Source organism: Manacus candei, unplaced genomic scaffold (assembly GCF_025592945.1).
Source record: "Manacus candei isolate 608988 ecotype Guabito, Panama unplaced genomic scaffold, ASM2559294v1 h1tg000136l, whole genome shotgun sequence".
Taxonomy (NCBI): Eukaryota; Metazoa; Chordata; class Aves; order Passeriformes; family Pipridae; genus Manacus; species Manacus candei.
The window spans coordinates 114,607-142,375 of record NW_026138184.1 but is presented as its reverse complement, the minus strand read 5'-3'; the positions used below and the strand labels follow the sequence as shown (position 1 = coordinate 142,375).

Sequence of the window (27,769 nt, the reverse complement as noted above, 5' to 3'; positions counted from 1 at the left end):
GCCACCCAGCACATGGACCCCATCAAAGAGCTAGATCCCCTATTTCAAGTTGCTGGAGGGGGACTGAAGGAAGCGCTGCTGAAGCCCACAATGGTGGGGTGCCATGTGGACTCCCCATTTTTCCCTCACCACGGAATATCTCCCTTTCCTTTGAGGCCAGCACCCCAAAGCCAGAGGCTGGGCGGTTGGTGGCCACCTCACCTGGTGTCCCCAAACCCACTGTGTGTGCACTCAGCAGGCACCCAACACCACTGTCCCCTCCTGTCCCCTCAGGTGACTGTGAGGGACCCATCTCCCCTCACCCCCCTCACATCCCTCCTTGCTGTGAGGGACCCAATGCCATCTTCTCTCGTGTCCTCTCACTGGGTCATGAGGGTCCCAAATGCCATCTCCCCTCACCAAGGTCAGGGACATAATGAACTCAAAGCCATCCCCCCTCATGTCCCCTCACTGTCCCCAATGCCATCTCCCTTAATGTCCCCTCACTGAGTCTGGGGCTGCGTGGGACTTTGTGCCATCTCCCTCCATGCCCTCACTGTCTCCAACACCACCTCCTCCCGTGTCCCCTCAAAGAGCCCAGAGCCATGAGGGACCCGGTGCCATCTCCCCTCACATCCCCCCTCACTGTCCCCAACACCATCTCCCCTCGTGTCCCTTCACTGTCCCCAATGCCATCTCCCCTCGCGTTCCATCAGTAGCTCATGAGAGAGCCAACACCATCTCTCCTCACGTCCCTCACTGTCCCCAGTGCCATCTCCCTCACCCACTCATCTCCTCTCACCTCTCCAATGTCATCTCCTCTCATGGCCCTGTTGCTGGCTCAAGAGGGACTCAGTGCCATCTCCCGTCACATTCCCCCTCACATCCCATGACCGTCTCCAACGCCATCTCCCCTCGTCCCCCTCAATCCCCTCTGTGGCTCATGAGGGGCTCAGCGCCGTCTCCCTCACGGGGTCACGAGGGTCCCACCGCCATTGCCCCTCCACCCCCTCGCCCCTGAGGGGCCCCGCGGGCGCCATTTGGGTCGGGCAAGGGCTGGGCCGGGCTCGACTCGGCTCAGCTTCTCTAAGCTAGGCCGGGCTAGGCTGGGCTCGGCTCCGCTCGGCCGGGCTGGGCTCGGCTGGGCCGGTCCCGTGTCGCCGGCGGGGCGGTCCCGCCGCCGGCCCGGGGGCGGCAGCGCCGCTCGCTCCGTCCGTCCCTCCCTCCCCGTGACCTCAGTTCCCGGCGGAGCGGCGGCGGCTCCGCGCTCGGCTCCGCTCCGCTGCCGCGGGGCCCGCTCGTGCCCGCGCCCGGCCATGGCGCGCTGAGCGCCGCGGAGCCGCCAGCCCGGGGCCGGCCGGGGCAGCCGGCACGACGGAGCCGGCAGGACGGAGCGGGCCCGGCGGGCGGGACGGCGCTCGGCCTGCGCCGGGCGGGCGCGGCGGGCGGCGGCGGCGGCGGCGGGCGGAGGCGCCATGGAGCCGGCGGAGGTGAAGGATCGCATCCTGGAGAACATCTCCCTCTCCGTCAAGAAGGTGGGAGCGGGCGGGGGGGAGCGGCGGGGGCTGCGGACACCGACCCCCGGCGCTGAGGGGACTAGGCCTGGGGAGCACCAGGGCTGGGGCTGCGGGGCTGGGGACAGCCGTAGGACAGCCCGGGGGACACCCCTGTGCTGGGGATGTGGGGGTGGGAACCCTCCTGTGCCGAGGCTGGGGACGGCCCTGGGGACACACCTGTGCTGGAGCGGTGGGGTTGGAGGCAGCCGTAGGACAGTCCTGGGGGCACCGCCGTGCTGGGGTTGGGGACAGCGCTGGGGACGGACCCCCCCTATGCTGGGGTTGGGGACAGCCCTGGGGGCACCGCCGTGCTGGGGATGCGGGGGTGGCGACAGCCGTAGGAAGCCCTGGGGACTCCCTGTGGGCCTGGGGACCCCCCTCTGCCTGTGCTGTGGGCCTGGAGACAGCCCTAGGACAGCCCTGGGGACCCCTGTCTGCCGGGGAATAGGGCCCGGGACAGCCCTGGGGACACCCCTCTGCCCTGGGGTGCCCCTGGGGACTGCATCTGCCAGAGGTTCGGGGCTGGGGGACACTCCTGGGGACTCTCCAGGTGCACATCACTGCAGTGGATGTGCAGCTAAAGGACAGTCCCTTTGGACCCCCCTGCCCGAGGTGTGGGGCTGGGGGACTGTCCTTAGGGACCCCCCACACCCGAGATAGGGGGCTGGGAACACTACAGGGACACTAAGGGACTGTGGGGTCAAGGACACCCGGCATCCCCTCTGTCAGAGGCAGAGACACCTTTAGGGCTTCTTCTGGGTGAATTTGGGTTGTCCCTGGAGACCCCTGTGTTGGCAGTGCGGTGTAGGAGGCAGCCCTTCTGCTGGTGGGGGTGGCACATCTGGGTTTGTGGGGTCACCCTGCCAAAGCATCACACCCAGGACCCTCTATCTCAGCTGGGTGGGATATACCGGGATCCTCCCACCTGGAGTTCCCCCTTTTCAAAGGGTTTCTGTCTCCTGTGGACAGGATGGGGGGGATCCCTTTTCCTGGGACTGTTCTCAGTGGTGATGCAAATCAATCCAGTCTAAAACCATCTTTCTAGAGGTCCTCCCTCCAGCCAGGTCAGAGAGGCAGGACCTGGAACCTTCTCCCCATGGACACAGGGAATGTGTGGTTCATACCTTTGTGCCCTCAAAATGAGGGCTCTGAACACATGTGCCCTCATACCCTCTCTCACCTTCTCCTCCTCCCTGCCCCTCATTTCTCCTCACTCGTCTGACCATGAGAGTGTTCCTTAACACCCATCCTGGTGCTGGGGAACATCTGTGCCAGCACAGAGGGGACCAGGACAGGCACGGAGGGATGGATGTTGGATGCTGGAATCTTTGGGAAGGCCACGGGAGTGAGTTGTAAGGACACGCTGGAAGTTTTGGGTTGGCCCACACGTGAGCTCCAGCCACGCTTTAGAAAGAACCCCTGCTCAGTTTGAGGAGGCAAAGGGAGTCATGTTTGTGTTCATCCCAAGTTTTGGGGGAAAGGAGGCATTCTGGACTCACTGTTGTTTCTCCAGTCGTTTGGTTTCCTCTGCCTTAAGGAATAGGAGATTTCCTGTGCTCTGCAGTGCGTCCTGACACGGATTTATCCATGAAAACTTGTCTTAGGAAAACCAGCATGAGTGAATTCATAGTACTTTTAAAAAGGGATCACCTCTGGGATGTAGGATGGATGTGCAAACCTCTCCCAGCCTTTTTCTTCCATGGATGACCCTGACCTCTGGTCTCTCACCTTTCTATCCTCTAAAATTAAGGATAATCTTGTATGTATGTGGAAATCAGTGGATGTTCAGCCTGCTCCAAGCTCTGTCACAACACTCCTGCCTCAGTTTCCCTGGATGTATAAAGAATACAGCTTCCTACCCAGGATTTGTTGGACATAATTTGTTTGCATTCAGAAAATCCTTGGAGGATCCCTGTTAAAAATGCTAAAAAATCAACGTGTTTTTTATTTTAATTATTGTGATTGAACAGGAGGACTCTTCAGCTTCAGTTCTGCCAACAAACCTTGGCCTGCCTGACCCCTGCCAACTCCTACCTTGGTCCAGCAGTGAAAATTTTGGGATTTTTCAATCCTGCCTCTTGGTTCTTGTTCAGAGCAAAGCTCAGGGAAGTGTAAGAACCTGTGTGAAAATTCAGGCTGATGGACTAATTTGCGCCATCCCAGTGAAACCAAGTTCAGCCCATGGTGAAATTCCAACTTCCTTTATATCCCTGGGATGCAGTTCTCCTTCCTCAGGGAAATTGCTATGGAGCTGCTAATTTTTTCTGCCACTTATGTCTCCAACTTCAGCCTCAAATCCCTGATAATCCTTTTTCCCTATTAGTGGGAAAGAGTAAAGTAGTAGGTTAGGGGAGCAGCTGGCTTTGTGCTGGGAAATCCTGCTCTCCTTCCTTCTCCTCTTGAGTAACTCCTTGGCTCTGGAATTGCGTCATGGGGCTTGGAGGAGTTTTCCAAGCATCTCTCCCCTGATTTCGAAAGCTTCCTCGCTGTGTAGGTTCTCACTCCTTGCTTTCACCACCTGTGCAGGTGTGAGTTGTGGAACAGAGGGTTTGGATGTGTCTTATTTTCATGGAGTTACCCAGGGAAAACCACCCCATGCTTGGCAGCTTCCCTGTGCTGGGGATGGGGAAGGCAAGGAGCAGCAGCACAGCCCTGGGCAGGGTTTGACACCTGTGCTGTGACTGTACTTGGCCGTGATTTCGGTTTTTACCAGGGGATGCTGGACTTCAGGGGTCAGAGCACAAGCAGTGGGTGAGTTCTATACAAATCCACAGCAGAAAAAAAAGTGCTTTGATTCCAAGTGAATCCCTCAAACCTTGGTGAACAGGACTGTTTGTCATATTTTCCTGGGAATGTGTGAGGGATGGAGCATGGATGGAAAATGCAAGGTGGCAAACCTGCCTGGGGGGGGGTAATTCCAGCCTGTGGGTTTCTCTGTGTGGTTCCCAGGCGCCAGTGTGAGATCAGTGATAGCTCTGCCATGGATTTCAGAGGTGTGAGGTCAGGCCTCCACTGCAAAGAGAGAGGCAAAACACCCAATTTAGACAAAATTGGCCTTCCAGCTGGGAAGATGTCAAGAGCTTTCTACTCTTGGTGGCTTCAGGAGAGTTTAGGAAAGCTCAGCACTGAGGAGCTGGGTCCCTGCTTTGATTCCAACACAGATCCAAGGGAATTGGGAACATTGTGTTGATTTTCCCATCTACAGCTTGTCCCCTGTATCCTCCCTGGGAGCTGTACATTAACTCCCAGGGTGATGCTTTCTGCACACATGGACAGTGTTACTGCCGGCTCATGACTGTCTCTTTTCCCTTTTCCCACTCAGTTCCCCCTCATCTCACTTTCTGCTGAGAGGGCTGTGCTCCAGCTCAAATTACTACACAAATTGATGCCTAACCCATATTTGTTTAAAAGATTTCGGGCTTTGTTGAGGCAGAAGGCTGGAGATGGGCATGTTATGGCTGAGTGTGCAGGCCCTTGTTCACTCAAGTGCTTGTTTCCTTCTGGGAGATGCTGCTGCGTGTGACAGCAGTGGGATGAGACCTGCCTCCTGGCTGGATTCTTGGCACACCAGACATGCCAGCAGCTTCACAGCTATCCTTGTCCAACCATCTCCTGGTAGCCAGGAGCCGTCACAGGTGACCTGGTCTGTGGAGCTGGTGGCGTAGGTGGATTGTGTTCTCGTTGGGATTCCCTGGACATTGCAGTGGGTTCAGCAGAGGTTTATTGCTGTCCCACCTGGGATTTGGTGTTGAAAATGCAAAGTCCTTAAACAGTGTTATTGTTGGCAACTCCAGGAGCTGAATGTAAAATCAGAAAAGAGATCAGAATCCAAGATTTTGGGGCTCCTCTCTGGTTTTCAGGCTGTTCTGCTGGCTTTGAAGGACACACATTCCCATGAACTCTGGAGCAGCTGATCCTTGGTGCATGTCAATCAGGTGGAGCAGTGGTTTTTGCTGACTCTGCAGGAGTTCTTGCCAAAAGCTTTGGCTCTGCAACACTTTGGGAAGGTTTCCACTGCTCTCACAGTGAGTTAATGCTGAGCCTTTGCTGCCCGTCTCCGGCTCGGATTTTTAGCCCTGTACCTTTGAAATGCCTTTGCAGTCTCCCATGCTGCTGACTTCTGCCTTGTGACATCTCTGCTTCTGCCTGGTGAAAGAGGGTGGATTTGGGGATGTCTTAGTGCCCACTGTTCTGGAGAGGAGCAGGGAGTGCTGGAGTGGAGCATTCCTCCTCAAATCCTGTAGGGAATGTGCTCATCTCTGCCAGGCTGAATTTATTTAGCCCAACTGCCATGATACAAAGGCAGCAATTCTGGAGATGTGAAAACAGTCAGATAGTCTCTTCCCTTCTGCTCCCTGTTGAGGAGCACCTTGCTGGCTCAAAGACCACAGGGGTTTTATCTCTGCCAGGATCTTTCCTCTCGCTCTGGTCTCTCCAGGCTACATCCGTTGCTGCTGCAGGGCCCACATGGCAGGGTATTCCTGCATGTCCCTTTGCCACCTGTGTGAAGTTTGCCAGCTGCCAGAAGCCTGTGGGTGAAGGTAGCAGTGACCTCACGGAGCTCATGAGTTGTCCACAAAGGCACAAAGGTCACTCAGGTGCTTTTAAGAAGTCGATGAACACGTGCAACTCCAACGCTGTGTTTTGGTGGCCCTTGAAGGGTTCTGTCTCTCTTGTGCTGTGGTTCTGCTCTCAGCACAGCTGATTTTGCTTGGTTTGCTTGAGTATTATTTCAAGGGTTGTCTCGTTAGAAATTCCTCTTGCCTCCCCAGTGCTCAGGAAAGTTCCCTGTCTGACCACCCAGGTACTCTGGTACTCGCACTCAAACCACCACAGGTCTGGTGATGACATGAGGTTCATCATCTGCAATTTCAAGGGGATTGGGTTCTGCATGTACCTAAATTGATGTTTGCCTTTCTGTAAGCCCCCAGATCGGCTCTGGAGCTGCAGGTGGACAAGGCTGTGATAACCTTATGGAGAGGAAAAAAATCCCACTTGTTCTCCTCCCTCTAAGACAAACTGTTTCACTGGGAAGAGCGGTCAGTTTAGGAGGGTGAATTTTGGCTGTGGTTTTTCCTGCTGAAGCAAAGCCTCCGAGCCTCTCCACCTCCGATTGTGCAATTTCAGTGGCCGAGTGATTTCAGCTTCCCCCACATCTGGTGACCTGGTCCAAGAGAAGTCCAAGAACTGAAATAACCGTGGGCTGGAGGAACGGGGTGGTTGGGAGGGACTCAGATCAGCAGATACCTGGAGTGTGAGAGAGAGCAGCACCTCTCTTGCCTTTGCTGTGTTTGCCACCAAACTTCGATTTTGTTTGCCATAAAATCTGTTTTTTCTGTTATGCTGAGCATGTGACCTTCCCACGTGTCTTTGGCTCGTGCAGAGATCCTGTTCTGCAGCAGCCCATCCCCTGCTCTGCTTCTTGTGACAGAGGAACAGGATTCTCCCTGCAACGTGGAAGTATCCTCACTGGAAAAAACCCTGTCCTTGGCTGAGCTGCACACAGGTCCAGCCTGCTGCAAGCTTTGCTGCTTAGAAATAATGAAGGGAAGCCCTGGAAAAGCCCTGGGGGTGTGGAGCTGAGGAGCATGTGTGTCCCTCGAGGTGACAACCCGGCACTGGACTGGGAAGGCTTCAAAGCTCAGTGTTTCCAGCATGGAGCAGCTTTGCTGTGGGTTTCAGCTTCACCTGTGTCAGCCTCCTGTCTCTGCCCATCACCATTTCTCTCCAGGCTGCTCCTGGAGAGAAGGCACCAGTCACTCATGGTGCCTTCCAGGTGCTGATGCTGATGCTTCCAGGTGCTGATGCTGGTGTATTTCATTAGGGAAAAGCCCCAGTCCAGGATGGGAAGCTGGTGCTGGTTTGGAAGCTGCTTGTAAGGAATGTTGAATCAGATCACATGTGTGGGCCCCTAAAAGGCCCTGCTAGAGCTGGAGTTTCAGGGCTTTGTGTCCTACAAGTGTATGAGAGAGAATAACACCCCTGCCTTGAAATTGAACCTGCTTTTATGAAAACAAGGAGTTTTCCAGGCACAGGAGTTCAGACTCCTTTTTATCCATTTGCCATTGAATGTCTGGACCCCTGAGCAGGTATGAGCAGGTACCAGTTCTGAGGTGTCTGTCCTGTCTTTTCCCACTGCCTCTTCCCTTGGTGCTGAGCTGCCAGTGCTTGGGACAGTCAGTCACCTGCCACCAAGGCTGTTCCCTGGAGCTCCAGACTTGCTTCCGAGGGTGCTCAGCTCTTCCAGCTGGGGAAAACCCCTCGCCAGTCCATGTGCTATGGGTGGGAATGGGTTTTGAAGAGCCTCTCCCCTTTCCCATCCTGGGTAAGGAGCTGAGGAATGCAAGGAGTGTTTGTTGTTCTGTCTCCCTGTTTGTCCTGCCAGGGAAATACCAAGCAGAGCAAGGGAAATGAACTTGGTGTTGGAAAGCTGCTGGTGAAACATCTGTGGGGCAGATTTATAAAGGGGAGATAGAGACTCAGTTGGGTTGTGGCCAGTCCTGAACAGATCAGGAGACTATTTCAATATTTTAATACGTTTTTAGAATTCTTGGAGAGATTTCAAAGGAGCAGCACAAGAATGATTAGATTTGGGATTGGGTTTCCCAGCACACCTCCCTGATGGTTTGTTAGCATCCCTTGCAACACATGAGCTCTGCAGTTGGGCCTGGAAAGCTTCACACTCGTTGAGAACCACTGCAATTAATAGGTTATAAAATAGACCAAGGAATGGCCTCGTGTGTGCCAGCACGGGGTGGCGTGTCACTGCCAAAAATCAACTCGTGATTGATAAACAGCAATTAAATCCTCCTTCTCCTCAGTGGGACGAGGTGTTATTATTTCCCCCTGTGCCAGCCAGGTCTCTGTTCCCTTTGGACAAACATCCGTCTGCTCCACGTTCTCTCGAGTGTGTTTGACTCGACTGGTTGGGCTGTTGTGACGTTCCCTGGAGTGGGTTCTGTCCCATTCCCTGGAGTGGGTTCTGTCCCATTCCCTGGAGCAGGTTCTGTCCCATGCTGGTGCTCAGACCCCAGAGTGGTCCTGGTGGATGGTGGGAATGCCGTCCACATACCAACAGTGCTTATTTTGGCCACAGGAATGTCTATAAATAGCCCTGGGTCAGGGCTCCAGGCATTCGCCGTGCCCCTCACGAGTCCTCCATCCAAGCCAGCCCTTCCTCTTGGATTTGCAGCACAGAGACAAGGGAAAGAGCATCTCTCCAGAAAACCCAGAGATGACCGATGTCACACTCAGTTAATGCTTTTTAACCCAATTACTTGCCTCCTTCCTGATTTTCCTGGCTCCAGCCCGGCTCACTGCCCAGGAATGTCAGGGAGCTGCTTTGTGGATGCCTCGTGAAGTTTGGTCACCACCTCCCAGACAGGTCCAACAGCTGCCATGAGGGAGAGGCCAGTTCAATTATCCGTGTGTGTTTTATAACGATTTACAGGAGACTCTGTGTAAACACTCCATAAAATGCCATTTTTCAGGGCAGTGCCACATCACTCCTGCCATCACCACAATCAGGGTCAGGTGCTGGGATCATCCTCTGCCCCACAATGCTCCTAGTCATAGTTCCTACAAATTTTCAGCTACATGGATCTTGGAGCACTGGATCTTTGGGAAACGATGCAGCTGGATTTTGTTCCCCAGTTGGGAAAGCCGTTTCATCCTGACTTTCCCCCGTGTGTCTTCACTCTTCTTCTCAAGCCGAAAACACCTCCCCATCAGCTTTTGCAAGTCTTTCCCCACCCTGGCTGGAGGGATGACTCCACCCAGGAGATCCCGAGGCTTGTTCTGTCTTGTTTCCCCCCTGGACACGTGGTGGCTCAGCAGGGATTCACCTGGCTGCTCTCTTTTGGGAATTGTGCTCCAGTGAGCCGTGCACGTCCTTGGCTCGCAGCTGGAAGTCGTCTGTGTTTATTTTGGAGGGATGCTGGAAACAGCACCATCCCTGGATGCAACATCATCTGGAGAATGTTGTGGCATGTCTTGGTAGGAGCAAGCCCTTGTGTGCTTCCCTGTGACCCACAGCTCCTAAAAGGCCATGACTCAGAGTGCCCAATCCCAAACTGCTGAGGATGTGTTTCCCGCTGGCCGGGTCCCACGTGCTCAGGGCTGGTGTGACCCCGTGACTCTGAGCTAACCACAGTCACACCAGCTCATCCTCTGGCTCTGCTCTGTGCCAGAGGGACAGGGCTGAGCCTTTTGGGAAGGGTTTGCTGTGGATATGGCCATGGGTTTTCCAGCAGCCTCCCCAGGAAGGGGATGTGATGCTGGGGGAGCTGGTTTGTGTGGAGCAGGATGCTCAGTGCTCCTTGCAGAGCAGCTAAAAAGGACACCAAGCCTTGCTGTAACACAGAATGGGCCCTTCAAAACCTAAACCCCTCCGTGAGGGAAGACTGGACTTCTCTAGGGAAGATAAATCCATTTTTTAGATGGAGACAACCACTGTTTGCTAACGGTTTGCACCCTCAGATGATGGGAGCAGGTCAGTCCCTGTAGCCACGGAGAGGGCTGGGAGCTGTGAACTGGCTGGAGCAAGGAGTGTGACAAAGTTCTGAGTTATTTTGAGGGAAGGAAGGAAAGAAAAAAGAGGAAATGCTTCTATTTCATCTCTTTTGCTGCCCAGGCTTGGAGTGTCTCTATCACGGGGAATTCCTCCAGTCAGACGGGCTCCAAGTCCTCTCCCTGTTTACCTCCCCAGGCTGTGCCTCCTTTTTTTTAGTGGTGAGCTAACAGGGTGCCTGGTTTATTTTTGTTTTCCCCAGCTCTCCCCCACAGCTGCATTTCCCCAGTCCAGCTCAGAAACACCCAGCACCTCCTCCGAGGGTGCCCCAGCTCTCTGCAGAGCCCACAGCCTGGCTGGGACAAGCTGGGAATTTCAGCCTTCAAATCCTGGCTCATGGCATGGGAAGTCTTTGCTTCCTGCCTCAGTTTCCCCCCAATATGGGATATTTTAGTGAGCTCCAGCTTCTGGAGAGCCATCCCCATGGCTCCTTCTATCTATCCTGAGAGATATGGCTCTAAATGATGTTTTTATTTCTTCCTCTTGTGTCATTGTGCAGCTTCAAACCCTGGCTGCAGGTAGCTCCTGGAATTGTTCTTGAATAGTGGGATTTTAGGGAATTTTCCTCTCTGCTTGCATCTGGGCTGCCTACTAATAGTGAGAATCTTCTGGGATGGCTTCTTCCCAAAAATGGATAGGAGCTGCTGTGCTGAAATGCTTCAGGTCTCACTTGGGTGTTGTGAAAAACCCTGTGGATCTCTGGAGCACCCACAGGTGCCTCTGCAAACACCACCCTGTTGCATATTTCCTTCCCCAGGGGATTTACCTGCTGGAATAGGCAGGGCAGGGACAGGTGCTGTGCCATCGGACCAGGGAATTTGGCTGGGATTTCTCAGGCTCAGCAGTTTTTTCCCATGTAAGGGCTGGGACCAGCTCCATGCAGGAACATGCCTGGCTCTCCCATCTTACCTAAGAGCTCCAGAGGGATTCAAGGTCTTCAAGGCAGGAGGGTGTTGGAGCTCTGTGTGCTCATATTTTGAAGAGTGTCGTTGGGGTCAGTTCCCAGGGGCTGTGAGATGTTCTCTGGCCCTTTGATAACTTCACATTGAGACTGGATGATTTTTCTCAAGGAGCTTCTCTAGTAATAATTCAGGAGGAGAAACCAGTTTCTGGGGACAGGTTGGACTCGATGAGCACAATAATGTCAAGTTTTGGATTTTTTAAATCTATCATGTAACTGGTGAGGTTTGGCAAAGACCTATCAGGTCACTAAACTATTAGATGTACTCTCTAGAATATTGTCGTGGCTCAGCTGAGCTGTTCTTGCTTGTTGCCAGCAAACAAACATGGCATATCCCACTGGGATTACATCCTGGGCGAGTAATCTCCCTGCCTGGATGCCAAGTATGTGTGAGACGGGGCCTAAATAGATCTGTAAGCTCCAGGGGCAGCAGGAGGCCGGTGGGTCAGCTGGGAAGGGAAATAGGATTTGGGTGCAAGGGGATTTCTAGGATTTCGAGCAGGTTTTGCAGAAGCAGAAAAGCAATTTATGCTGTGCTGAGCCTCCAAGGGCCAGGCCTGAGTTCAGGGGTAACCCAGAGTGAGGCAGATGGGCCTGGGTTTTGAGAAAGTGGCACCATACATTGTAGGGATGTGGCTGCCCCATCCCTGGAAGTGTCCAAGGTCAGGTTGGACGGGGCTTGGAGCAACCTGGGATAGGGGAAGGTGTCCCTGCCCATGGCAGGGGGTGGAATGGGATGGGCTTTAAGATCCCTCCCAACCCAAACCATTCTGGGATTCCACAATGTAGCCTCATTCCAGCAGAGGGAAATGACTTGGGATTTATGGAACTGCCTTCCATGTGCACGTGCCTCCATCTGGGTCCTGCTGCTGTGGCCAGGAGATCTGTACCCATGTTTGAAAGCCTGGGGCAGCCTGGCATTGACACCCAGCACTGCTGTGGCCACTGGAGCTGCCTGTGACAATCAAACCTCTGTCTGTGCCCAGGACACCAAAATTCTGCTGAGACTTCTCCCAGATTTGGCACAGAGCAATCGTGCAGCAGGAGTGAGGCTCCTGGACTCGGAGCATCTTTTATACCTGGAAGCAACATCTCTCCCCAGCCAGGGTTTCCCATGGCAGGACCCTCAACTGAGGAGAGCCCTCGTCCATGGCAGAGCCAAAAACAGAGCAAAGCTGGGGTTTATTTCTGTTCTGAACCACTTTGCAATGGCTGTAGAGGAACCACCAGACTCCACTGTGGTGTTGGCTGGGAGGGAAAAGGGAAGAGGAAACAGGGAAGTTGGCTGTGCAGCCACCACCATACTGCTGGGGTGTCTGAGATGTGGGTGACACTGGGAGAGGTTCTCCCTGGAGTTACAGCCTTTAGGGGACTCTTAAAACCAACAGCTACACCCTGTGAGTAACCTGCATCAGGGTTTAGCAAGCTGAGAGATTACAAAAAGCTACTTAAGGCTGGTTATGAGCATTTTGGCATCTCCACCTTCTCGAGGGCTGTAGAAGGGCGTTCCAGCCATCCCATCTCCTTTTTGCAGCTGCAGAGCTACTTTGCTGCCTGTGAGGACGAGACACCAGCCATCAGAAACCATGACAAGGTCCTGCAGCGGCTCTGTGAACACCTGGACCACGCTCTGCTCTACGGGTGAGCCTGGAGCCTGCCTCTGGAATGCTGCTTTTCCCCGTGGAAAAAGCCTGGTGTGGAGCCTCAGCACGGGGAAACCACCTAGGCAGGAGTTGGGATGGAGATAACGAAGCTTTTGCTTAATTTTCCTCTGGACTTTTCTTCCAGCCTGCAGGACCTTTCCTCGGGGTACTGGGTGCTGGTCGTTCACTTCACACGCCGAGAAGCCATCAAACAGATCGAGGTGCTTCAGCACGTGGCCACCAACCTGGGACGCAGTGAGTGCTCGCAGTGTCCCTGCTCTGAGGGCAAACCTGGCCTTGGGGACACCTGGGGAGGCCCAGGCAGGTTGTGCTGAAGGGCTGCCAATGGATTCAGGGAGCCAGCACAGCCCAGGTCACTTGGCTCAGGCCAAGGAGTCATGGAACCATTAAAGCTGGAAAGGACCTCTCTGATCACTGAGTCCAGTTGTCCAACACTGAGTCTAGCACTGCCAGATCCACCACTAAACCCTGTCCCCAAGTGCCACATCCACACATTTTCTAAACAGTCCCAGGGATGGTGATTCCACTGCTTCCATGGGCAGCCTGTTCCAAGGAGGTGGGAGTCCTGCCATAACCACATGAGGCGTCTAGAAATAATGTCACCATGCCTCAGGATCAGGTGCTGAGGCTTCTGCTGCCCTGAAACCCAAGGGGCCGTGCCCTCGGGAAAGGTTCCTGGGAAATGGGAGCTCTGTGGGGCCGTGCCCTTGGGAAGGGTTCCTGTGAAATGGGAGCTCTGTGGGGCTGTGCCCTTGGGAAGGGTTCCTGGGAAATGGGAGCTCTGTGGGGCCGTGCCCTTGGGAAGGGTTCCTGGCAGATGGGAGCATCCCCTCTCGCCCCGCAGTGTCTCTCTGTAGCTGTTGTCTGCGTGATCCTGCATTTTCCCTGCTGTGGGTTGTCCATAGGGGATGTTTGGGACCATCGAGGCTGCTTGTGGTGCAGGACAGTGCCCAGATCCTCTCTGCCAGATTATCCCAACACCCACCATGTCCCAAGCCCCTACTGGTGAGAATGGAGCTGAGCACAGACTCCACCATCACCTCTCTCTGCACCAGAACTGGTGTCAAATCGCACCTGGGCTGATTTAGAGCGATTCTCCCTCCACCTCTGTCTCCTGGCATTTCCAGCAGGGCTCCCATCTCGCTACACAGACACAGTTGTGGGGCTGATTCTCAACCAGACTCTTACTCCTCTTTCCACTCCAAATCACGAATCTCTCACTGGCATTTCCCCCACCAGAATTCCCCCACTGTCAGTTGCTGCCCTCAAATGATACAAATGAACAATCTGGCACGTTTTAACTGATTTGTGATTATTTCTAGGCTTGTTTCACTTGTCAGGTGTTTCCCCACAGATAAATCTCTCTGCTGCTCTGTTCTCAGGCCGGGCCTGGCTGTACCTTGCCCTCAATGAAAATTCCTTGGAGAGTTACTTGAGGCTGTTCCAGGAGAACCTGAGCCTGCTGCACAAGTACTATGTCAAGTGAGTATCCCAGCTCTTTCTCCTTTGGTCACTGGTTGGCATTCCTTCTTGTCAGAAGCCAGCCCAAATTTGCCAGTGGGGAACAAGAAGTTGATCAGGGTCTGATTTTTGTCCTTGTGGGATTTACATGATGAATTTAAAGGTCCCAGATGTGGACACACTGTCCTCTTATATAGATAAGAAGACCTGCAAGCCTCTCTCCTAGTTCCTACTTTTACTCTGCAATCCCCTTCATATTTATCATGGTTTCCAAGAAGCTGCTGAGCTCTTATCCAAGGACCCAGCTCTGGTGGACACTTGGAAATGAGGCTGTAGCTCTGTTTGGGGACAGCACGTAGTGGCTGCCCAAGCTCCAGGGCCGTTTGGAGCAGCTCAGAGACACCACTGAGGAAACAGAAGGGCCCTTGTAGCTGCTTCTCCTCCTTCCCACATCTGTAAAGCTCTTTTGTTTTGCCCCCACTGCAGGAACGCCCTGGTCTGCAGCCACGATCATCTGACCCTGTTCTTAACGCTGGTGTCTGGGCTGGAGTTCATCCGCTTTGACTTGGACCTGGTGAGTGTCTGATCTGTCCTCTTGGCTCTGGGAGGGGGGAATGTGGAGCAGGGGGAGTCCAGGGTGGGACAGGTCCCACCATTTGTTCCAGGGTAGATCTGGTGAGTGTTTGATTAGTTCTCTCTGCTCTGGGAGAGTGGGAATGTGGAGCAGGGAGAGTCCAGGGTGGACGTGGTGAGTGTTTGATCTGTTCTCTCGGCTCAAGTAGAGTGGGAATGTGGAGTAGGAGGAGTTCATAGTGGGACAGGTCCCACCACTTGCTCCAGGGTGGACCTTCTTGTTGGCCTTCAGCTGAAAACGTGATGCTGATGCTTGTAGGGAAGACTTTCAGGTCTTTTGGGGATCCAGCAATGGAATTTACTCCGATTACTCGGTTATTCCTCTGCACTGTTCAAAAGAGGAACATGACAGCTGTGGGGCAGATTGGTGGGGATGAAGGACTGAACTCTGCAGATGTGGTATGGAACACTGCTGTCCCTCCAGGAAACACAAAACCACTGGATAAACCTCAGTGTCACAGCAGAGCCACTGGGTTTCCTCTGAAATGGGCCCTCAGAAGGGACATTCAACAGGATGGGGTGGCACTCTCCCCCCCGTTGTGCCAGTAACAGTGACTGGGAGCCTGACTCACCCCACGCTCTTCCCTGCAGGATGCTCCATACCTGGATCTGGCCCCATACATGCCAGATTACTACAAGCCCCAGCACCTGCTGGACTTCGAGGAGCGTCTGCCCAGCTCCGTGCACGGCTCCGACAGCCTGTCCCTCAACTCCTTCAACTCCGTCACCTCCACCAACCTGGAGTGGGACGACAGTGCCATCGCTCCCTCCAGCGAAGGTCAGTGGCTGTTTGGGGCTGGTGCAGTCAGGGCTGAGTGCTCCACATCCCCTTGGGATGAGGTATGAGCAAATCATGGGCTGGAAGAGACCAAAGTGAGAGCCCCAGGAGCCACGCTGTGAGTTTCTTCTGCCTTAAATCCTTCGGAAATAGGAAAAGGGGAAATGATTTTAAATTAAAAGAGTTTTAAACTAAAAGAGGGGAAATTTAGATTGGATATTGGGAAGGAATTCCTCCCTGTGAGGGTGGGGAGGCCCTGGCACAGGTTGCCCAGAGAAGCTGTGGTTGCCCCATCCCTGGAAGTGTCCAAGGCCAGGTTGGACAGGGCTTGGAGCAACCTGGGACAGTGGAAGGTGTCCCTGCCCATGGCAGGGGGTGGATTTAGGTGAACTTTAAGGTCCCTTTCAACCCAAACCATTCTGGGATGATTTGGTGGTAACAGCCCCTTTGGCTCAGACTGGGAGAGAAGGACCTTCCCTGCCAGTCACCCCAGGCCATGTTCCCATCCTGGGGGTTTGTTTTAGCAAGAACTGGAGGAATCTCCTTATGGAGTGAAGGCTGTGCCTATGTCTGAATGTGGCTGACAGGGCAGGGGCCCTGGGCTGCAGGGGAACTTTTTTAACTGATTATTTCACAGTCCAGAGACCCACACATGCTGGAGCTGGTGGGGCAATAGCTTCCAGAGTCTTCTCCATGTCTGTAGTCTGGGAGAAAGGCAGCCAGTGGTCTCACAGGTGTTGAGTTTTCCTCTTTATGCATCTTGAGCAGCCTCATAAATTGTCTTCCTCGTCCCCTTATCCCTGTCAGAGAGGCTGGGTGTTGTTCCTGATGAACATGAAGACACGTACCTTGTGTCTGCCCCTTAACCTGCTGCAGGCCCAAGCAGGGAGCTCACATCCCACACCCACCATGTTCACATGAAGGAGCAGCTCTGCTGCTGCTCTTCCTAATCCAAAATACATTGGCCCTGTCCCATTCTTTATGTCAGTTTGAGCAAGGGGATTCTGGAATGGAATTGGAATGGAATGAACTGTTAGTTGGATGCAGTGAATTCAGGACTGGGCCCACACACAGATGGGTTCCCTTGAGACAAGGGTCACCTTTTACATGCAGGAACCTACAGATATTAAAGATGATGAGAAGGAGCAGCCTGGGATGGGCATTAGAGTCATTTTAGCAAAGGACTTGGGAGCACAGCACTGATTTGGGCTCACCCACATCTGCACTCGTGAAAGGGCTTGATTTTGGGGACTCGTTTATGCCAAATCTCCAGCATCCCAGGTAAGCTGGAGATAGCACAAGGAGCCTGGAAATAAAAATCACAGGAAGAAGGTTGTCCAGCACCAGAGGTTTGGCACAAGCAGCTGTTTCAGGGCTTGTATTCCTGCTCCTCCCTCAGCAGAGCATGGATTGGTGCCAAACATCTCCTGCCTGTCCCTATTCACTGGGTGTCCCTTGGGTTTGGCTGTGCTTCTGGGGGATAGCAGCTTCATGCTCCAGGGAAGAGGGGTTTGGAGTAGAGATCCAGGAGATTTTGGAGCTACATTTTGGGTTTGGCATCGTCTCAGGCTGTTCCATGTGTCCAGGCAGTGGCTGTGATCTCTGTCTCAGTTTCCCCATACACTGGTGTAGGAATGCTGGGCCAGGACCCAGGAGGGCAGCAATTGCTGCTGTTCCTCAGGTGTGGAGGAATTTAACTCCAGTAACTATTTCCCAGCTCGTCATTTCAACAAGAGCATCTCTCTCCCCTGAGAGTGTAGGTGGAGCTGGGGATTTTAGGGTCAGAGGCCAAGATTTTCCCTTTAATCAGAGCTGTGGCTTTGCAAACATTCATGAGTCAAACATCACAGTATCTACAGGAGGTAAGTGTGAAGTGGGGAAACTGAGGCACAGAGTGGTTAAATTGCTTCCCAGAGAAGATCAAGCCCTGGACAACATGGTTTTTCTGGTTTAGCTTCCCAGCAGCATGAATAATGGGGCTTTCATCCTTCCCTGGTCCTGTTGTAGCTCCCATAACACAACCATCCAGCAGAAGTGCCATTAGTGCAGCAGGTTTCCGTTCACATCCATGTTCCCTGACAGCTTTCTCATGCATTTCAGATACCAGTGAATGATTGTTTTGTTTCTCCCCATTCCCATCTCCCTCCCCAAACCCCCTTCACAGTCTCCCCTCTCCCCCCTTCCCTCCCCACTACTTGTATTTCTAATCCTGAGTTTTATCCCTCGTTTTTGTAGATTATGATTTTGGAGATGTCTTTCCAGCAATGCAGACCATGCCCAGCAGAGACTGGGAAGGTGGGACACACTCATCTCTTACAGCATTTTGGTTTTCTCTCTGCATTGCTGCCACCTGAGCTTTGCTGCATGTTCCCCCATTCATTTCTTTAATAACCAACTGCTCCATCTTGATGGAATTCTGTACAGGCAGAAAGGAGTGGAAAAGATCCCCCGAGGTGGGAGGTTGTGTGTCTCACCTGTGAGGCCGTGGGCAAAGCTTTCCCCAGCTCCTGCTGTACACAAAGACGCTCACCTGGCCACATATCCCACAGCTGAGGGATGTTTTCCTGCATCTAACGATGCCTCCATGTCCAGATTACAAAAGAAAAGCTGGAAAATTGCCCCTGCTGTGGAGCTGGCAGCAGGGACCAGCGTCCTTCCAAAATGTGGGATGTGCCAGCTGCCCACACGCCATGGATTTCCTCTTTGGGGTAAAGCATGCAGAGTGCTGATCAAAAACACTGATCCACCATCACTGATTTCCTGAAAGCCCTGGAAAACAGATGAATTAATTCTGCTGCCTTTAATTTTGGGCCTTTTGCAGGGATTAATTTGGGAGGTTTTGTTTTCCCTGGGCCTTGCTGTCCTGTGTCAAAACATCTCCTGTGAAGCCACAACATCCAGCACGTGGCCATGCTCAGTTTGGATCACTACACTTCTTATTTATTTTACCACTTTTTAAACAAACTTGTCAGCTACATTTGGCCTTTATGGCCAAGAGCACGTGCCCAGTTTAGAGGAATTGGTTCTCCTTCCTCCACATGCAGCCCCTGTGTGAATCCTCTCCGTGCCATGGGAGCAGGACCCTCCTTGCTTTACCCCTGGAGGAGACACACCCACACTCCATCCTTTGCAGCTCAAAGCCTGATGGAGCTTTGGATCTGAATTGACTTGATACCACCTGAATACATGGGGAAATCTGCCTGAATTCCATGTGGATTGTTCTTGGGCTCCCTCTCATCTTCTTTCTTACCCCAAGCACAGGGATGTCCCAGACATGGTTCAACCTGTCCCTGAAGGTGCAAACCACATTTCCAAACCCAGCTCCACTGGGGGTGTTGGGTGGAGGCCGGGAGAAGCCAAGGGGTGCTGGGGCAGATCCCTCTGGATTTCAGGCATGCACAGCTCCCATCTGCAGGTCCTGGTTGCATAGTGGGATCCACCACTGCTCTGAGCTGAGCTTCCTCAGCCACAGGGAAATTGTCACTGGAACCCCCACCAGGTCACCTCACTAATGGATTCCTTGCTGTGGGAACACAGAGCAGAGGTTAAGAAAGTTTGGGCCATTCCCTGTTTTCAGCAAATGCATTTTGGGGTAAAATTCTGTATTCTGGACAAAGATTGTTTTGTCTCCACAGAAACAGCAGGATTTAGGCCAAAGTAGTAACACTGGATTGGTGGTGCAGGCTGAAATAGCTTTTAAATGTTTTATTTTATTAATGGTTGGACTTCATGATCTTAGAGGCCTTTCCCAATTTAAGTGATTCCATGAATTTCCCTTTAATGCAAACATTAACGACCCCATTGACTTCCCTGGTAAGAGCCCACACCCCTCCAGGAGTGTGGGGCAGGAGTTTCAGTGGGACCAAAGTGGTGTTTTACATCATCCCTCACCAACTGCCTGGATTAGAGTTTTAGAAGAGGTTTAATTTTCCTCCTCAAATCCTACACCTCTGAAGTGTAGGGCTGTGGTTCCCTCCCCAAGGGGTCTTTCTTGGTGGCTGAATCATAGAATCATGGAATGGTTTGGGTTGGAAGGGACCTTAAAGATCATCTCATTCCTATCCCTTGCCATGGGTAGGGACACCTTCCACTAGGCCAGGAAGGGTGCTGGAGAAGAGGAGGGCATGGATAACCTTCCTTTAACCGTGATTTTGGATGGATAACTCTGAGCATGACTCCTGCAGCACTTCCCTGCTGCTCCTTTTCCCTCTGAAGACTAACACGGGCCAAGCTGTTTGTGCTCCCACGTCTGTGCTGCCTGCTGTCCTCAGACCCCTGGGAATGCTGTGTCCCCCTCCACCACACTTCCAGCTCCCCACGTGTGTCCCGTGTGAGCAGAGGAGAGCAGTCAGCTCCATAAGGAATGTTGCTCCATGGCTGGCTCCATGTCTGCCCTTCCAGCTGGGCAAGCACCTTCCCGTGGCAGGGGAAGAAGCAGCAGCCTCGTTGCTCACTGTTGTCTTGCTGAGAAACACCATGGCCCCAAAACCCCTCAAACCCCTCCCCTCTACTCCCTAATCCGGCTGCCGGCTCTGGGGTGGCCGAGCTGTTGTTTCCAGGCACTCTCTAAACCTCTGGCCAGTCTGTCCCTCCTCGCTGGCCCTGCGAGCAGTGCAGTGCCCACACAGTGCCCAGGCCCCCAGCACGCAGCTTGGCTTCCCCTGCCTCCATCCAGGTGCCCGAGCGGGCACTGATCTGCCCTCCCCACCTTGTCTCTGCAGACGGAGACCTGACGGACACGCTGAGCTGCCCGCGCTCCACCGCCTCGGAGGCCAACGGCAGCAAGGGCCCAGTGAAGAGCCCGACCCAGCGCCACAACCCCTTCAACGAGGAGAAGGCCGACGTGCCGTCCTCCAGCGACACCACGCCGGTGCACACGGCGGCCCGGGAGAAGGCAGAGGCCACTCCCGAGGGGACAGACCAGTCTGAGAGCTGCACGGAGCTGGAGGTCATCAGGTAGGGACAGAGCTGCTGGCCTGATGTTGAGGATGTGCCACCCCTTGTAGCCCAGTGCAGATGGTGTCTGTGCTGGAGCCTTTGTGTAGCTGTCATAAGAAAGCAGGTTTATAGTCCAGACCCCAGCAGATGCTCTGTAGGTGTCACAGCTCATCTCGTAGGTCTGGGCTGGTCTGGGATCCCTTGGGCTGACTCCATATCAACACCTTCCAGTGTGTGTCAGAGTAACCTGTGAGCTTTTAATTGGAGCTCTCTCCAGCTGGTGGCAGGTTTGCAGCAGTTCTGGGTCTTGTATCTTCCCTCCTGTCCTGTCCCTCCTCCTGTTTGTCAGCAAGCTGTGGCTAAACCTGTTGTGGGAGATGTCTCCACAGAGTTCCTAGCCGGTGTTTGACTCCTGCAGAGGAGATCCCCAGGGGTTCCTTGGAGCCCTGAACCCAGACAAAGAGCTCAAGGCTCTGTCTGCTCACTCCCAGCCATGGGGACACCCCAAAACCCGCCCAGCAGGCCTGGGCTTTGTTCTTGTGCCCAGTTTTTCCTGGGAGGAGCAGAGGAGCTGGGTTACGTGGCATCCTGCACATCAGACACAGGGAAGGGGAGCAGCACACTCACTTCCCAAACAAGGGTGACCTGACAGCAGTTTGGGTGTCAAGGGTGTCCAGAACACTTCCGCAGCACATCCCGGTTGCCACTGGCTGGAGCAGGCTCCAGCCTGCATCTCCCTCTTCTGGCAGGTGGGGACACGGCAGTCCCACCTCTAGGAAGCTCCTCCCTTCCCAGCTGCCTGCTCTCAGCCAGGGATTTCTCCCATGTCACCTTAGCTCTGCATCCATTTGTGATCCCTTCGCAGCCAAAGGAAGCCCAAGGTGCTGCATCCAGCGGTGATGCCTCTTCTGTTGGGGATAAGTAGGAAAAAGTGTCCATACCTTGTGTCTCGTGACAGCTGGCACGGAGATGGGAGCTCTATGTGACTGCACATCTAGTGATGTTCTCGATAGGGTTTCCCTGCAATAGGGAAAAGTGGGATCGCAGAGTCTAAGCAGGCACAGGTGAGTGACGTTCCTGTCTCTCACAGGTTGGCCAAGAAGAAGAAAACGGGCAAGAAGAAGAAGGTGAAGGCCGAGGAGGTGGTGAACAGCCCGGCCCCCACGGCGCCCGAGGCCAGCGGGGACAGCGGCGTCAACGGGCTCAGTGACAGGGAGGAGCCGCCCAGGGACGAGGGTCCCGCTGCCCTGCGCGGGCCGGAGGAGGGGGGCGAGCGCCCGGCCCTCGGGCAGCTGGCCCTGCGCATCCCCGAGATGAAGGACACGTCCATGGAGAGCCTGGGGCAGCCCCTCAGCAAGGTCATGGACAGGCTCAACGGGCAGCTGGACCCCGGGGGCTGGAACGCTCCCCTGGAGCCCCCCGGGCAGCCCTTTCGGACCGGCACGCCAGGGGAGACCCCGGATGGATCGTCCTCTGGCGACTTTAGCGAGGGGATTTCAGCCCCCATGGACTTCTACCGATTTACCGTCGAGAGTCCAAACGCTGCTGCGCCAGGTGGTGGCCACCATGACCCTCCAGGGCCTGGCCAACCGCCACATGTTTCTGGTAGCCCTGAGGCTCCTGAAGAAGAAGAAAGCAGAGAGGGAGAAGCAGTTGGGGCAGTAGAGGAGTCTGGAAGGGCGAGTGATGAACCCCAAACTGGCCAGACAGAAACCACCAACCCCCAGGCTCCCTGTGAGCCCAAGAAGGAGCAGCCCAGCCCTTCCCTGAGCAGTGCCGAGGACTCTGGGGTGGAGGAGGGGCAGGGCAGCCCCTCAGAGCTGACCCATCCTTCCGAGTTCAGGTGAGGATGGCTTTGTTCAGCAGAGAGAACGTCTTCCAAACAATCTTGAGCTCAAGCTGGTGCTTTCCCCTTTGTCCTTGGTTTGGGGGACAAAACCCATCCTTTTCCAGGGTGAAAAGGAGGCACAAGGGGTCAGGAGGAGAAAGTCTTGGGGGAATAACAAGTGCCCAAATCATGGACATGTTCAATAAGGAAGGGGATTGCCCTTCCTGGACTCACCCAGCCCCGTGTCCGTGTCCATCCTCTGCTGTCTGTCTCCACAGGGTGGATAACAACCATCTCCTCCTGCTGATGATCCATGTCTTTCGGGAGAACGAGGAACAGTTATTCAGGGTAAGGGGGTCACCATGGATTGAAGGGCCAGCTCTGTGCATCAGCCCAGGGCTGAGAGCTCTTTTGTCTCCATGCAGATGATCCGAATGAGCACCGGGCACATGGAGGGGAACCTGCAGCTGATCTACGTCCTGCTGACGGATTGTTACGTGTACCTGATCCGGAAAGGTACCCTATCCCAACAGCCCCTGGGCTCAGCAGCAGGGAGGGAGGCTTGTCCATGAATTAGGGCACCACAGCTCCCTGCCTTCACTGCCAGTTCCCTCGTGTCCCAGTAGGGAGCTCAGGTTGACCTGTCCCCCGGGAAGTGGGGGGGACACGTGTCCCGTGGCTCTGTGCTGCCTGGGACACGGCTCGGTTTGCAGGTCCATCGCTGCTGCTGCTGCCAAGGGGGTCCTTTGCCCCCCTTCACGTGGCTCTCTGTGTCTGTGCCAGGGGCAGCGGAGAAGCCGTACATGGTGGAGGAGGCCGTGTCCTACAACGAGCTGGATTACATCTCGGTGAGCAGCTGGGGAGCAGGAGGGCAGCTGGGACAGTCCTCTCCTGCCTGAGGGATGAGAGTGCCAGGAGCATCACGGTGGGGTGTGCTTGTGTCCATGGGGAGTGTTTTGGCCAGTGAGTCTTTGAGGCTGAGAGAGTTGGAAGTGATCCCCCCTCAAATGCCACCTCTGTGGGTGCCCACCTTGCTTGTGGGCAGCGGAGTGACCACTGACCCTCTCCCCAGGGCCAGGAGCCGGGTCCAGCCCTGCTCCACTGCCCCTCATGCCATGCCTGACTTCCCTAACCCTCCCTGTGTGGCACAGGTGGGGCTGGATCAGCAGACAGTGACCCTGGTGTGCACCAACCGGAGGAAGCAGTTCCTGCTGGACACCGCCGACGTGGCTCTCACCGAGTAAGCGCAGGGACAGAACCCCTGAGCGGCACCTGGGACGGGGGGAGTGCAGGACACGGCGCTGACAGCCCTGCACAACAAAGTCCTGCCACCAGTTGGGGTTTGGGGTTGGTTTGATGCCACTGGCTGAACCCTGCAAGCAGCTGGAATTGCCTCAGGCATGCATACACTGAAAGTATCTTCCCTGGATAAACACAGCAGTCACCCTGTCCCTCAGGCTGAGCCTCAGGGGTCTGGGCAATGCAGATCCCCTTGTTCCTTGTGTCACTTGGGATGAGCAGGGACGAGCTCTGAGTTCCAAGGCACATCCCCAGGCCTGTGTGGTCAGCTCAGGGACGTATGACAGCTGATGGTCATACTGGGATCTGTTTTGGATGTGTCCACCTCCCAGTCCTACCCACAGCCCTGGGATTAGCTCAGTTGGTTAGAGCATGGTGCTAATAATGCCAAGGCTGCAGGGTCTATGCCAGTATGGGCTATTTGCTTAAGAGTTGGACTTGTTCCTTTGGGTTCCTTCCAGCTCAGAATATTCTGTGGTTCTGTGAGCTCCCTTCTGGAGTTCAGGCTCTGCAGCCCCCCATCACCTCTGGTCTGTAGGTTGATTTTGGGACCCAGAGGCCCACAGTGAAGGGGAGCCCCTTGGGCACCAGAGCATGTGAGGGAGATGAGGGGCTGTTTGCCCTGGCCTTGTCAGAGATCTCTGCCTCCCTCTCAGGTTCTTCCTGGTCTCCTTGAAGTCAGCCATGATCAAAGGGTGCCGGGAGCCCCCGTACCCCAGTATCCTCACGGATGCCACCATGGAGAAACTGGCGCTCGCAAAGTTCGTGGCGCAGGAGTCCAAGTGTGAGGTGAGTTTGGATATCGCCGCAATCACCGCGGGTGACGAAGGCTCACGGGAGACTCCCTTGACTTCTGCTGCTCCTCACAGGCCTGCGACGTGGTGGTGCGCTTCTACGGCCTCGTTCACTGGGAAGACCCCCTGGATGAGGCGCTGGGACCCGCCAGCAACAGCTACTCCTCCAGTGAAAATGCTGTCACCAAGGACGGCATCCTGCACTACAAGGCAGGGACCTCCTACCTGGGCAAGGAGCAGTGGAAGACCTGCTTCGTGGTGCTCAGGTGGGCGCTGGGGCTGCAGGTCAGGGGCAGCCAGGGCCCGTTGGAGAAGGTGCTGGGAGTGCTGTGCTGCATGGGAGGTGGTGAGGACCCATCTTGTCACCGGGAGGGCTAAAGCCACCAGCTGTGGGTGCCCAGCAGCAGGAACGTGACCCCACGGGGCTGTGTGGGTGGAGGACAGGGCAGGGCTGGCCATGGGACTGAAGGCAGGGGATACCAGAGCTGAGCTGACTCCGGTGACTCCGTCTCATCTTCCCAAACGGCAGCAACGGGATCCTGTACCAATACCCAGATCGCACCGACGTCACCCCCCTGCTCTCCATCAACATGGGGTAAGTGGCTGGTGGGATGGGGCACCCAGACTCAGTGGGGATCTGGGGAGCAGGAGCTCCTTGGGATGTCCAGGGAGGTGTTCTGGGGCAGATCATGACCTGCACAAATGCTGCAGGACTCCCTGCTTGCTCCTGGCTGGTGCCAGGCTTAGTGGGAGATGGCCTCATTTCCTCCTAGTTTTTGAACACTAAGCCCACCCTTGGATGGGGAATTGGCCTCTGAAGGGTGACATACCCCTCTAAGAGCCATTCTGGGTGACCCACTGTGCTCAACTCCAGCCCTCCCACAATACGCAGAGACAGGCCATCCTTGGAGCAATCCCAGGGGATGTCACAGAGGGGAAACGAGTGTTTGTGGGAGGAGGGCTGAGGTGCTGCGCAGGGAGGGCAGGCAGAGGCTGTTTTTGGGCTGGTGCTGGCATGTCCATCCCACTGATCTCCATCCTCCCCTCTCTCCCAGCGGCGAGCAGTGCGGGGGATGTCGACGCTCCAACGCCACCGACCGGCCCCACTCCTTCCAGGTGATCCTGACGGACCGGCCCTCCCTGGAGCTGAGCGCCGACAACGAGGAGGACATGGCCGACTGGATGCAGTACTTCTGCCAGGCTGTCTCCAAAGGGGTGAGCTGGGGACGGGCCCCAAGCGTGGGTGCTTCGACCCCCTCCTTTGCCTGGAGCCCCTTTGGAGCTGCTGAAGGGAGCATGGATGCCTGGCAGGGATGGAACAGGCAGCTTTATCCTGAGCCAGAAGAGCTTCCCCACGGGGCACCCCATGGAGATGGGGCTCCACCATGCCAGACGTTAACCCCCTGTTTCCCCACCCCATGCAGGTGATCCCCCAGGGTGTTGCCCCCACGCCTTGTGTTCCCTGCTGCCTCGTGCTGACGGATGAGAAGGCCTTTACATGCCACGAGGACTGCCAGACCAGCTTCTTCCGCTCGCTGGGCACCGCCGAGCTCACGGACATCGCCGCCGTCTCCACGGAGGCTGGCAAGGAGTACTGTATCCTGGTGAGCTTGGGGCTTTGGGACCGGCTGGCCCAGGGCTGGGCAAGGGTCCAGCGGTGACATCCAGCCTCTCTCTTGGTGTTTAGGAGTTTGCTCAGGACAGCAAGGAGTTCCTGCCCCCCTGGGTCCTCTATTTTAGTTGCACTACAGAGCTGGAGAGGTTCCTGTCGGCGCTGAACGCCGCGTGGAGGAACATCTACCAGGTGAGCACGTGGGGCTGCCTCACACCCTTCATCCAGTGAAGGAGGGCAGAGGGGTGAATTCGTCCCTGCAGGGTGAACCCAGCTTTCCCACAAAGGGCAGAGAGCTTCTCTGTTGTCCATATAAGCACAGGATGTGGGATTTGGAGCCTGGCAAGACAAGCCACGAGCATCCCGCGCTGGCGAAGGGAGTGGGAGGGACCTGGGGCAGCCCATATTTATGACACAGACGATCCAGTTTGTGTGGATTTGAGGTGGTTTTACAGCAAGGGAGAATTGACAGTTGTCTGTTCCCCTCCTGACGCCCCACACGTGTGTTCCAGGTCGAGCTCCTGCACAAGGCCATCCTGGACGCGGCTGTCAAGAAGAAGTGCGAGGACGCCCAGAGCCTCATCGACAGCGCGTGGCAGCGCAGCGACAGCCTGTGCCGCGGCCGGGCCGAGCGGGACCCCTGGTGCTGACCCTGCCCGGGGGAGGACAGCTCATGGGGACCCATTTTTGGGGGAAGCAGGGCCTGTGTCTGGCCAACTGGCAGCCCAAACCTCCTGCCATCGCTCAGTCCCCACCAGGGACGTGCCTGCAGCGTGGACCCCGTGCCCACCGCCGAGCCAAGGACGTCCAGTGCGTTTTGGGAGCAGCCGGACGCTTCTCCTCCTGCGCCTTCCTCCTCGTCCAGCTGCCACGGGGCAAAGGATTTGCCCTTCATGGAATAATGTCCCACTAGTAGTGAGGGAGAGGGTGGGAGTGGGGTGGGCTGGGATGAGCATCCCCCCGTTGTGGCAGGGAACAGGACTGAGGACTTGTTCATTTTAGAACAGGGTCAGGGCGTGGAGGGGGTGAGACAGGAACACTCAATCGCTACCGTGCATGTTTTGTTGCTCATACAATCACTGAGTACGGCACCGCTGCGCCGCCTCCTCCTCCTGGAGAACCCACCCGGGGCCTCCGGATATCAGCCTGTCCAGGAGGTTTGAGGCTAAGGAAGAAGGAACAGGGCCAAAAATTTGGCCTTAAACATCCCCGCGTGGTTTTAGGAGAGCTCAGAAGCCGGTTTGAGGTTTGGACGCTGGTCCCGTGTGCCGGGGAGGGGGTGAAGAGATGGAGTCCCATGTTCTTCAGGCATCCTGAGGGACGTTGTCACGTGGCTGCCACCGAACACATCCCCTCCTCCTCGGTTCCTGCACCCGAGGCCGGCGCAGAGCTTGTGCTCCACAGCGAGCACTTTGGGGCACAACCCCTGCTTTTAAATAATAATAGGAAGAATTATAATAATAATAATAATAATAATCCGGAGACCTTCTCATGTAATATACGTTCATGGGGCCTTTTTCTGGGAGGAAACGTACGTGACTGAATGTATATGTACATACATCTGCTTCCTTCCCCCCTCCCCAAATAAATAGTCACTGGTAACTCAGCTTTGGCCCTGCGACACATTCTGGCACCTGGGGCTGCTGTTCCTCATCCTGTTGTCACTTTGGAGCCTGTGGAATCACTCTGGAGCAGGA

The 27,769-nt window shown here is 55.1% G+C and overlaps 1 protein-coding gene across 3 annotated transcripts; it reads left to right on the top strand.

Annotated features, from left to right (window-relative positions):
- Nucleotides 1-1,221: 1,221 nt before the first annotated feature.
- Nucleotides 1,222-27,678, top strand: PLEKHM2 (pleckstrin homology and RUN domain containing M2). Of its 3 annotated transcripts, XM_051771532.1 has the most exons (21): nt 1,374-1,514; nt 12,600-12,706; nt 12,854-12,963; nt 13,635-13,734; nt 14,112-14,211; nt 14,677-14,764; nt 15,415-15,601; nt 17,837-17,896; nt 20,323-20,557; nt 21,630-22,382; nt 22,646-22,715; nt 22,793-22,883; nt 23,151-23,215; nt 23,519-23,607; nt 24,323-24,455; nt 24,536-24,726; nt 24,990-25,055; nt 25,516-25,675; nt 25,885-26,064; nt 26,148-26,264; nt 26,585-27,678. In XM_051771532.1, exons 2-21 carry the CDS (start codon nt 12,652-12,654, stop codon nt 26,720-26,722), a joined length of 2,988 nt encoding a protein of 995 aa, XP_051627492.1. In that variant the 5' UTR covers nt 1,374-1,514; nt 12,600-12,651; the 3' UTR covers nt 26,723-27,678. The 3 variants fall into 3 exon arrangements, with proteins under 3 accessions (XP_051627491.1, XP_051627493.1, XP_051627492.1); XM_051771531.1 differs by lacking the exon at nt 13,635-13,734 and having other exon boundaries at nt 1,222-1,514; XM_051771533.1 differs by lacking the exons at nt 13,635-13,734; nt 17,837-17,896 and having other exon boundaries at nt 1,222-1,514.
- The last annotated feature ends 91 nt before the right edge of the window (nt 27,679-27,769 follow it).